The 12,547-nt window shown below is 38.7% G+C and overlaps 1 protein-coding gene across 3 annotated transcripts in view; it reads right to left on the bottom strand.

Moving 5' to 3' along the window:
• Positions 1-4,142: 4,142 nt before the first annotated feature.
• LOC130244357 (otoferlin) overlaps positions 4,143-12,547 on the bottom strand; it is a 53,012-nt gene continuing 44,607 nt past the window's right edge. For 2 of the 3 annotated variants that reach the window (XM_056476745.1, XM_056476747.1), the window contains exons 41-42: positions 11,198-11,298; positions 5,799-7,171 (exon numbers count right to left, since the gene is read on the bottom strand). In XM_056476745.1, coding sequence (XP_056332720.1) covers positions 6,991-7,171; positions 11,198-11,298 — 282 coding nt within the window. In that variant the 3' untranslated portion in view covers positions 5,799-6,990. The other variant, XM_056476746.1, reaches the window with a different exon arrangement.

Below are 12,547 nucleotides of genomic sequence, written 5' to 3'. Positions count from 1 at the left end.
TACACACTCCCTCAATACACTTCATTTACCAAAGCACTACAAACATGTCTCAAAATCTAATTATTAATTCAAAACTCTAACACGGTCTTTTATAGAGTGGCATGATGGCGCAGTGGGTTGCGCTGTCGCCTCCTAGTAAGGAGGTCACTGGTTTGAGCCGCAGCTGTGTCAGTTGGCATTTCAGTGTAGAGTTTGCATGTTCTCCCCATGTTGGCGTGGGTTTTCTCTGGGTGCTCTGGTTTCCCCAACAGTCCATACACATGCGCTATTGACCTTATTCTTCAATGCGGAAGTGCGCTCGTTTTTGCGATTGTTTTTGAACTTCTGACTCAGCTGCCTATGGGAGAAATGACTAGGAATAATAAACGGCAGAAAACGGTCAAACAACTTACTCTACACGCAAGTGTTTTCATGACTATACAGACAATGTAGAATAATATAATAAGAAAATATCAGTTTGCAACATCAACCAGCAAACAGAGCTGTTTTTAACATTCTAAAAATGAATGGAAGTGAATGAGACCGGAAGTATCGAGCCAAAAAGATTCCAATGGCTGCGCCCACTCGTGCGTGAAGAATAAGGTGAATAGGGGAATTGGGTAATCTAAATTGTCCGTAGTGTGTGTGTGAATGTCCTGGTCCTCCAGGTTAAGCGTTGGGCTAACAACTCACCTCATAAAAATAGATGTTAGGAAACGCCAACATTGTGCGACTAAATATCAACTTCGATATAAACGGCCCTGTGAGTAAGTAACACATGTTCTCTTCGAAAATTAACATTTAGTCAATCACAGCACAATATCATCAAATGGATTTACAGAAACTGCAAGTGTCGGATTTGAACTTATGCCTTAAACAGTGCAGCAAACTGGCATTAGATGAGGTAATGTTGCTTTATAGTTTAATCAGCACTGACATGCTCTTACATGCTTTAATAATCTTTTTTGTTTTAATAATCTCTTGTTGCAGGTCCTGAAGAACAAACAACCAACTAAAAAAGCTAAAAAAGAAAGGGAAAAACACCGTGGTGTTGATGTGATTAACTATAGTTAAATTAAATTTATCTTACAAACAAAATTATAACATTTAATGTATTTATTTATATATTTTGAATATTTTTACTTACAAAATGAGCATTATTTTTTAATCAGGGTGGGCCATTTATTATCTAACTTAAGAGCAAGGTGAGAGGGACTTTTTTCTTGCCTCTCTCTCCTGAATGTATCTTATTTCCTGTTCCACCTCCTGTGACCTGTCTTCCCTGGAGTTGTGATGTCTGTGCACGGTCGGGGGGTTCCATTTACCTGCATTTCGTTGCCTTGTACTTGTACATGTGTGATGACAATAAATTGAATCTAATCTAATCTAATCTAATATGGAGGTAAGCGATCAGCTGGTAAGCATGAAAAGGAACGTATCACTCGTTTTAATGATGAAATGCAGCGTTAAGTTCCTCTGGCTACATAATTCGTGATCTCCAGAAATGTATACAGGGCTACGTTTTCAGAGTGCGCCTATGTTAGATTAATTTAGACAGAAAAACACACTGCAGAAATGTTAATACTTCATTCACTCGTTTATTTCAGTTTATTCATTGATGTTACAAAACTGGATTTCTTTGGTCGTTTTATAGTGCAGTTCTAAAATATATACAGGTCAACAGCAAACAATTGCAAACCAACCTGAAGCAATCAACACTCAATATACACCATTGAAAGACAAAAGATTAGGGATACTGGTAATGGATGTCTTTATTTTGCCAAATGCAGACATACAGATCATTTTAAACTCAGGCATTTCAAACGCAGGACACAAAACTACTGAATGAATGGACTGATTTCTGCTCTCAGACGCCCATGAGTTTCTTGGCCATATAGCCAGGCATACTGTAGAGGAACAGGCCCAGAATGGCAAGAAGCATCAGCGCCAACACTAATTTGATGACCAGCCACTTGTATTGGTTGCAGACGAGATGCCGGATTGCCTTTAGCGGCATCAAGAACCACAGCATAGCAATGTCCGGGCGGCTGGTGGGACAAAACCAATGAACAAGCTTTTAATCTTTCTGAACAAATCGTAAACGTTTGTCTCATTGAAGACATGCAAGCTTGGCAGGTCAAAGCAAAAGGGAAGGGCGAGTATAACGTTGTTTAATGAACGCTTCAAAATGGATTTTGCTAAATCATTTGAAGGAAATATGATGATTGGTGCAGCGAATGCATCCAAAGATCAAAAACTACACTGGTCTTCGGAGCTTAGGTGCAAATAATTGATAGTTTTCACATGACGTCACATGATTAGAGGAACGCCCCCCCCCTGATGGGCAAAACATTACATTACATCTCCTGCTGACTGGCAAGTCTTTATATACCACTTCTGTTCTTAATTCTAACAGGTAAAGTGCAATAAACTATCAAGTCAAAGTATAAATAACAGAAGTAAACAAGTAGATTTTCACCATCAGCAATGACTAAATTACTGAGGAATATCCACAAGATAAATGTAAACATTGGAGAATTAGAGCTCTGACAGAAACACTAAGGGTTTTAAATGACTGACAAAAGGGTGCAGATGCTGTATATGTATCCCAAGTGCTAACAATTTACATTTTGTGATCTGTTTTGTTCTGTTGATATGTGATCCTAATATTTGTAGCTTGAAGCAGATGTATATATGCAACCCAGGCTCATTCCGAAAATGTAGTCCCGCGGACGTTCCTGGAGACCGCGAATTATGTAGCCGGAGGTACGTATGGCTGCATTTCATTTTTTAAGCGAACGCTGCGGGGTGGTAAGACGCCGTTCCTCTCAGCGCTTACCGGCTGACCGCTTACCTTCGCGTGGAGGGCTTTCCCGCAGCAACCAGTTTGTCTGGTTAGCTCGTCCTGTGTGTCGGCGGATTTGAGACGCAGAGAGGAGCTGACCACGACGACGACGACAACCGGGTTCAAGTCCGGGGAAGAGGGGTTCAAGAAATCATGTAAGAAAACAAAAACAGAATCCAAGAAATAAAGTGAACGAGTTCATCACAGGGTAAAAATGTGGTAAAAATCAGATGAGGCTTTTCTTTTTGTGGACGGCTTTTGTAAATTGTTGGTTGGGTTCAGGGAAGTAGGCGGGCGGGCGGGTCAATCTGTAAAATTGGTTGGGCTCAAAGTAGGAGGAGGGTGGGTCGGCCGGCCGGTCGCCCAGTCAATCATTCAGCCAGTCGGACAGACAGACGGTCGTTCGTCAGCGGGCTCGGGTGGGTTTACGCGAGAACAGCGCGGGAGACATTTGAGAAGCGAAAAAGCGCACACAGCGGCCTCTCACGGATTTGCGAAAACCAAAACTGCAAAAATACGTACCTCCCGGGACGTATTTCGTGGTCTCCAGAAACGTCAGCGGGACTACGTTTTCGGAATGAGCCTGGGTTGTACATTTGACCAGTTTGTGCTGTCTTTCCATGGAGATTTAGTGTAGCCGCCATTGCGGCTCATTGTTTTGTCGCTCGCCATGTCTCCACACAGGTCACGTGACTGAAAACTATCAATTGTAGAAAGAAAAATTTTCTCTGGGTTCTAACAAATAAAATGCATGCATAGTTTTTTTATTGATTTATCAGCAGCAGCCAAAAAGCACACAATAACACACATTTCAGCGAAGAAACACAACTTCCAACCATCGGAATAGTCCAGAAATGTACTAATTTATAGATGTATATAAAACATTTTACATCAGCACTGGATATGCAGACAACTACATATTTTTATGTGTTTTTAGTTTTCTGAAGCACAAAGAGATCTCTACTGTACGCTCCTCTAAATCTATATTCAGTCTTGCGGTTTAGTAGTGTTTATGATCAAACCAGTAATAATTGAAGGCAAAAGAGGAAAGTAGGTTTGCGTATGACTTCTCCAACACACCAATACACCATTCCAAATGAAATTTCGCAGAACTATCAAACGATGCAGAGAGAAGCTTCTCAAGCTCCCAGAAGCTTTTTCACCATGTAACCAGGCATACTGTAGAGGAACAGGCCCAGAATGGCAAGAAGCATCAGCGCCAACACTAATTTGATGACCAGCCACTTGTATTGGTTGCAGACGAGATGCCGGATTGCCTTTAGAGGCATCAAGAACCACAGCATAGCAGTGTCGGGGCGGCTGGTGGGACAAAACCAATGAACAAGCTTTTAATCTTTCTGAACAAATCGTAAATGTTTGTCTCACTGATTGCATGCAAGTTTGGCAGGTCAAAGCAAAAGGGAAGTGCAAGTATAACGTTGTTTAATGAACGCTTCAAACTGGATTTTTGCTAAATCATTTGAGAGAAACAGGACGATTGGTGCAGCGAATGCATCCAAAGATCCACCACTGGACTGGTTTTCAGAGCTTGGGTGCAAATAATTGATAGTTTTCACGTGACGTTACTTGATTGTGGAAACGCCCCCCTGGTGGGCAAAACATCACTATCTCCTGCTGACCGACAAGTCTTTTTTATATAGAAACACTAAGGGTTTTAATTGACTGACAAAAGGGTGCAGATGCAGTATATGTATCCCAAGTGCTAACAATTACATTGTGTGATCTGTTTTGTTCTGTTGATATGTGATTCAAGTATCTGTTGCTTGAAACAGATGTATATATGACGGTTTGTGCTGTGGTTCTATGTAGATCCCAGTGTAGCCGCCATTACGGCTCATTGTTTTTTCGCCCGCCATGTCTATCTCCCGCAGACTGACAAGTCTTTTTATTTAGTTTCTATTCTAGTGCAATCCAAGTAAAAATCGAAATGCAAAGTCAAAGTTTAAATAGCAGAAGTGAACGGTTAGATTTTTGCAGTCACCAATGACTGAATCGCTGAGGGATATCCACAAGATAAATGTAAACAACGGCGAATTCGAGCTCTGAGAGAGACATTTGTAAATGACTGAAACAGCTTTATGGATTTCGTTTATAGTTCGCAAGTGCCCACAATTTACAGTTTGTGGATATATCTCTTGTTCATTCTGTCAATATGTGATCCAAATATTTGTAGCTTGAAAGAGATGGAAATATGACCGGTTTGCGCTGTGTTTCAATGGAGATCCCAGTGTAGCTGCCATTGTGGCTCATTGTTTTGGTTTTTTTTGCCTGGCATGTCTCTACACAGGTCATGTGACTGAAAACTATCAATTATAGAAAGAAAAATGGCAAGATTTTCTCTGGGTTCTAACAAATAAAATGCATGTATAGTTTTATTTTTAATTTGATTTATTAGCAGCAGCCAAAAGCACACAATAACACACATTTTAGCAAAGAAACACAACTTCCAACCATCGGAATAGTCCAGAAATGTACTAATTTATAGATGTATATAAAAACATTTTACATCAGCACTGGATATGCAGGAAAATCAGACAATTATATGTTTTCAAGTGTTTTTAGTTTTCTAAAAGACAAAGAGATCTCTACTGTACGCTCCTCTAAATCTATTTTCAGCTTTGCGGTTTAGTAGTGTTTATGATCAAACCAGTAATAATTGAAGGCAACAGAGGAAAGTAGGTTTGCGTATGACTTCTCCAACACACCAATACACCATTCCAAATGAAATTTCGCAGAACTATCAATCGATGCAGAGAGAAGCCTCTCAAGCTCCCAGAAGCTTTTTCACCATGTAACCAGGCATACTGTAGAGGAACAGGCCCAGAATGGCAAGAAGCATCAGCGCCAACACTAATTTGATGACCAGCCACTTGTATTGGTTGCAGACGAGATTCCGGATTGCCTTTAGCGGCATCAAGAACCACAGCATAGCAATGTCCGGGCGGCTGGTGGGACAAAACCAATGAACAAGCTTTTAATCTTTCTGAACAACTCGTAAACGTTTGTCTCACTGAAGACATGCAAGCTTGGCAGGTCAAAGCAAAAAAGCCGTGCAAGTATAACGTTGTTCAACACAACGGTTGTTCAATGAACGCTTCAAAATGGATTTTTGCAAAATCATTTGAAGGAAGTATGATGATTGGTGAAGCGAATGCATCCAAAGATCCACAACTAGACTGGTTTTCAGAGCTTGGGTGCAAATAATTGATAGTTTTCGCATGACATCACATGATTAGAATAACGCCCCCCCCCTGGTAAGCAAAACAGCTATCTCTCACTGACTGGCAAGTCTTTTATACAGTTTCTATCCTAATTTGCACGTTAAGTGCAATTGAATAATAAAATGAAATGCAAAGTATAAGTAGCTGAAGCAAACAAACAGATTTTTGCCATCACCAATGAGTAAATTAAAGAAATATCCACAAGATAGATGTAAACATCGACAAATTGGAGCTCTGACAGGGACATGAAGGGTTTGAAATGACAGTAAATGGATCGACACAAGTATACGTGCGAACAATTTACATTTTGTGATCTGTTTTGTTCTGTTGATATGCGATCCAAATATTCGTAGCTTGAAACAGATGTAAATATGATTGATTAGTTCTGCTTTTCTATGCAGATCCCAGTGTAGCCGCCATTACGGCTCATTGTTTTTTCGCTCGCCATGTCTCCGCACAGGTCACATGACTGAAAACTATCAATTGCAGAAAGAAAAATGGCAAGATTTTCTCTGGGTTCTAACAAATAAAATGCATGCAGTTTTTTTTAATTTGATTTATTAGCAGCAGCCAAAAGCACACAATAACACACATTTCAGCGAAGAAACACAACTTCCAACCATCGGAATATTCCAGAAATGTACTAATTTATAGATGTATATAAAAACATTTTACATCAGCTCTGGATATGCCGACAACTACATCTTTTTATGTGTTTTTAGTTTTCTGAAGCACAAAGAGATCTCTACTGTACGCTCCTCTAAATCTATATTCAGCTTTGCGGTTTAGTAGTGTTTATGATCAAACCAGTAATAATTGAAGGCAAAAGAGGAAAGTAGGTTTGCGTATGACTTCTCCAACACACCAATACACCATTCCAAATGAAATTTCGCAGAACTATCAAACGATGCAGAGAGAAGCCTCTCAAGCTCCCAGAAGCTTTTTCACCATGTAACCAGGCATACTGTACAGAAACAAGCCCAGCATTGCTAAAAGCAGCAGAGCCACCACTATTTTGATGACCAGCCACTTGTATTGGTTGCAGACGAGATGGCGGATTGCCTTTAGCGGCATCATGAACCACAGGAATGCAGTGTCAGGGCGGCTGGTGGGACAAAGAAAAATGTGTGGTAAAATTATGCGGCATTTCACTGGGCGACTTTCGATCGCACTGGGGTTTAATCTCAGCTTATTTAAAATTTAGTAACAAGCAAGCACAGATTATTTTGGTAACACTTTACAATTACACACTATTAATCATTTGTTAAGCATTAGCAAATAGTCAAGTGATTATTTGTTAAGCATTAACTCTACATTAACAGACGTTAGTAAGCAGTTTATAAATACAGCTACCCATGCTTTATTGTTGCCTTATAAGCGCACAAATAATGTGCTTAATGATTGTGTTTTCATACTTTGTTAGTGATTCATTTTTCATTACTAAATTAAATGTGGCATTATTTACAAACCAGTTATGTAAGAATAGTTGGTGTTTTTTAAGATCATTCAGAATGTGTAAGTGAATGATTAATAATTTCAATGGCTTTAAAAGCTACGGTCACACCGGGCTTTGTGTGTGCGAAATTCTGTCATGCGGAGCTGCGAAAAGGGGCGGGATTAAACAAGCTTATTAGACATTACTAAAGCGAGCGATTGCTCCATGTTTTAAATTTCTGTCCAGAGAGGTCGTGTTTTGATCCTCGATTGGTCTCACGCAGTCAAGTGATGCAATTTCGCAGGTCAGAGTTCACCAAGCTTGAACTTTGCACCGCAGCAACATGCGAAACTTGACGCATGACCCCGCGTTTCTGGTCTGACGCATTCGCGTGCGTATGAATGGAAGTCTATGGGAAGAAAAGTCAAGTGTGACCGCATCTTAACTTGTTAACAAAGGTACGGCAAAACCACGCCCCACTTAGACCCAATCCCAATTCTATTTTTGTACCCCTACCCCTACCCCTTGGCCCTTAAAACCAAGTGTGAAGGGGAAGAGCTTCAAAATGTACCCCTAATTAGCACTACAACTACAACACTACACTAAAACACCTGCACACGTCATCAGATGTCATCGCGATCCCTTGCTTCATATGAGATCAGATGATCGCGACTGCTGTACTTATTCCAGTTGTTTATTTTTTGGTATTTATCTTCAGGAAATCACTGAAGGCATATATTATGTTATCATGATGATCTAATGTGGCAATAAGATCGTAACTGTACTGTGCATTTACACAGTGGCCATATTCATCAATGTAAACAAACCAAACACAACATTAATACTATAGCAGACACTGCAAAAAGCTCATTCTCAGCCACTAGACATTACTGACAGGGGATTCGAGCGTCATCGAGTGTCAGAATGTTGTGGGCCTGCTATACAAGAGTTATTATTATGGATTATAGATCGCAAAGGTTATTTAATTTAGCAATTTTTTTTAAAAAGTATGATGGTAAAACACAAACGCGGTTATAAAAAAAAAAAATATATATATATATATATATATATATATAAACGTGCTTGTTTGTTGTAAACATTCGTACTAATAGGACAAAAAAACACTACTTTGTGCATCTCCTTAGATCTGGTTGCAGCTATCCTGCCGTTGTGGCTAGTGTATTCTGGGAAATTTTCATACCCCTTGGTTTTGAGTGTGGTCCTAAAAAAACCTCTGTTCGAAGGGCTATCTAGCCCTTCCCCTTAGCCATACGCCTTCAAGCTAAAGAGAATTGGGACAAGGGCAGTAAGGGGAAGGGCTAAGAGGTAGAATTGGGTTTGGGCCTTAGTCTCCTTTCCAAGCACCTACTCCCTAAAACATATTTAAGGCAAATCAGCCCTCTAGCACAGTTTTTCCTCATTCTTTCGAACCTACCCTCCCTCACTATATTTCCTTGCTTCCCATTCACAATCCTATAACCCTCTCTTCACTCCTAGGTTGAATCAGGGTGTCCAATCACCAAAATATTACAGAGCCATTACTCTCACTCTGAGTCTCTGGGCATCATCATAGGTCACCCGATCAACCTACCTACCTGTTCACTGTTTATCCTCCTCTTACCTCAGTTCCCCTTCATCCCACTGTTCTCTTACCATCCCCTTCATCCCTACAATAAAGTCTAGCTCAAAGCGTGGGGTGGTCCATACTAGTGAATTAATAATTAGAATTCAGGCACACAATAGAAGTTCATTTGTATGTTAATTACATTTTTTTAGATAAGATAGCAAAGATGTGTTAATTGTCATTTATATGGGATTTAAAAATATGGGATTTCAAATAAGCCACTTCTTATAGCAAATGATCAACTACAAGTCAAGGTATTATTTGTTGTTCCTAAAACTTGGATAGGCAACAAGACTTTAGTCAGGAAGTGTACAAAGTAACTATTATTATATGCCTGAATAATAAGATATATAAATGTACATTTGAATAGTTTATTAATCATCTACTTATGCATTCTTAATGATCTTAAACACCAACTATTCATAAATAACTGGTTTGTCAATGATGCAATATTTAATTTGGCAATGAAAAATTAATTACTAACAAGGTATGAAAACACAATCATTAAGCACATTATACATGAGCGTTTAAGGCAATAATACAGCATCTGTAGCTGTATTTATAAACTGCTTACCAACGTCTGTTAATGTAGAGTTAATGCTTAGCAAATAATCAATTAACTATTTGCTAATGCTTATGATTTATAGTGTGTAGCTATTTTCAAGTGTTACCATTACTTTTTATTTGGAAACAGGCTCATATTACAGCTCCCCAAGAATGAAATAGTTGAGTTTTACCATTTTTGAATCCACTCAGCCGATATCCTGGCGGGAGCACTTTTAGCTTAGCTTAGCATAGATCATTGAATCAGATTAGGCCGTTAGAATCTCACTCAAAAATGACTAAAGAGTTTTGATAGTTTTCCTATTTAATGCTTGACTCTTCTGTAGTTACATCATGTTTTCTAGGCTGATATGTCATTCTGGTGTAATAATCAAGAAACTTTGCCTACGTAGCTTGGCTGAATCAGGAGTAATGATAATATGCAGCGACTGAATATAGTCTTCCAACATGAACCTCCAATGTCTGGCAGTTGTGGTGCCTAACATCATTGTGCCTACTGCAGCCATGGTACAGCAGCAAAGTTCCTTGATTATTACGCCAGAATTACAGTATAGTTCCTAGGCATATCAGCCTAGAAAATAGCAACTTTTCATTTCCCGTTGGTCTTAGTACTCGATGTAACTGCGGGAGAGTCAAGCTTTAAATAGGAACATTTTCTAAACACTTTGATTATTTTTGGGTGAGATGCTAATGGTCTAATCCGATTCAATAACCTATGCTAAGCTAAGCTAAAAGTGCTCCATTCAGTCCCGGAGATCAGCAGAATGGATATAAAAATGGTAAAACTCACCTGTTCAACTCTACGGGACTAAAATCAGCCTATTTTCAAAAAAAAAAACTCCTTTAATGCATTTATCAGATGTTTCTTTTAATCAGATTTATCAGATGTTTATCTTTTCATAAGCAGGTGATCTCCATGAGAATGTGGTGGGAGAATCTGAACAACCAATGAAAACTTCATATGGGTTGATGACACTTATAACGCAGTGTTAATTTCGCCAACGAAAATGGCTCGATACAAACAGTAACTTCACAGGTCTGCTGCGCCGATAACGTTAAGCACAGAGGACCTGTCTAGCTTGTTTGTTTCAAGCTACAGGCAACACATTTTTTTGTCTTGTTTTCAGTAATGAAATTAACACTGATATATGTCAACTAAAAGATTATCCACCAGAGGACATACCCTTTATTATTCAAATTTAGTTACATATTTATTTATGTCGGAGATCATTCCTTTCCTGGGAGATGTTAGATTTCGTTTAAATCAGGATAAGCAAAATCTGTTAATTCATTCACTCATTTAGTTATAATTTATTTATAGTTTAGAGTTTTATTTGGACTTTAGAATGTTTAAAGTATTGCAGTATACTTGCTTAAAAGTTAATTACATGTTTAAAGCGTTTTAATGTTTAGATCAACAATTCAAGTCCTTTTATATTTTATAGAAAAAGAAAAATTGTAAGTGGCACGAGATATTGAAGGTGTGAAAGTGTAAATGTTGCTCTTACTTGGGTTTCTCCAGAGGCTCTGGCTCATTGCGTCCTTCACCGACGGGACTCTTCTCAGCCTCCTCACCTGTCAACAATTGAAGCTCTGCTTCCACTTTACCCTAAAGCAAAAACATTTTTTCAATCTAAACTTGAAAACAAGGCTGAACATTTTCTTATTTGCATCCACTTGTTACAAATTTGTATGAACACAAAGATATTCTGAAGGATTTTCACAGCATATTTGAAAATGAAAGGTCAAACCATGCTTTGTAAAAAACTGCAATTCTGAGTGTGCTCCATGCAGGTGAGTGGGCTTGACAAACCACATGTAGGAGACACAGTACTCTCCAAATGCACCAGACACTTTCTTATCAACTTCTGGAAAACATCATGCAATTCTTATGGCCTGTTTCCACTAAGCAGCACAGTTCGGCACAGTGCGGTATATGGTGTGCTTGTTTCCACAGTTAAAAGCCCCTAAAAAGTGAACTATACCGTACCAATTTTTTATATACCCCTTCCAATGGGTCCCTAGCACACTAGGCCAAAGATTGCTTGGAAGAATGCTATTGGTTCACAGAGAATCATTACCAGTGTGTGCAACACGCCAGGAGAAAGACAATACTGGAAGCACCATTTTTATATACAGTTAAAGTCAGAATTATGCCCCCCTGAATTATTCGCCCCCCTGTTTATTTTTCCCCCAATTTCTGTTTAACAGAGAGATGATATAATAACTCGTTTCTAATAACTGATTTGTTTTATCTTAACCATGATGACAGTAAATAATATTAGACTAGATATTCTTCAAGACACTTCTATACAGCTTAAAGTGACATTTAAAGGCTTAACTAGGTTAACTAGGCAGGATAGGGTAATTAGTCAAGTTATTGTATAACGATGGTTTGTTCTGTAGACTATCGAAAAAAAAATGGCTCAAAGGGGCTAATAATTTTGACCATAAAATGGGTTTAAAAAAATTAAAAACTGCTTTTATTCTAGCCGAAATAAAACAAATAAGACTTTCTCCAGAAGAAAAAATATTATCAGACATACTGTGAACATTTCCTTGCTCTGTTAAACATAATTTTGGAAATATATATAAAAATAAGCAAAAAAAAAAATTCAAAGGGGGGCTAATAATTCTGACTTTAACTGTACATAGCCTGGACATGACAACATAAAATTACTAATAATGAGCCATGTTTGACCCAAGCTCAAAAAGACTTTGTCAACAAACAGCCACATGCCAAGAAGAAGAACAGAATCTGCTGTGTCCTCTACTGTTGTTTACGAGACCATCTAAATACAAATGGATATCGTAAGTGTTTTCCTTTGCTCTCGGTGTGCATTTGCCCAGTGTCTATT

This window comes from Danio aesculapii, chromosome 17, assembly GCF_903798145.1.
Source record: "Danio aesculapii chromosome 17, fDanAes4.1, whole genome shotgun sequence".
Classification (NCBI taxonomy): Eukaryota; Metazoa; Chordata; class Actinopteri; order Cypriniformes; family Danionidae; genus Danio; species Danio aesculapii.
The sequence above is the reverse complement of the archived record's forward strand: the minus strand, read 5'-3'. Positions and strand labels throughout refer to the sequence as shown.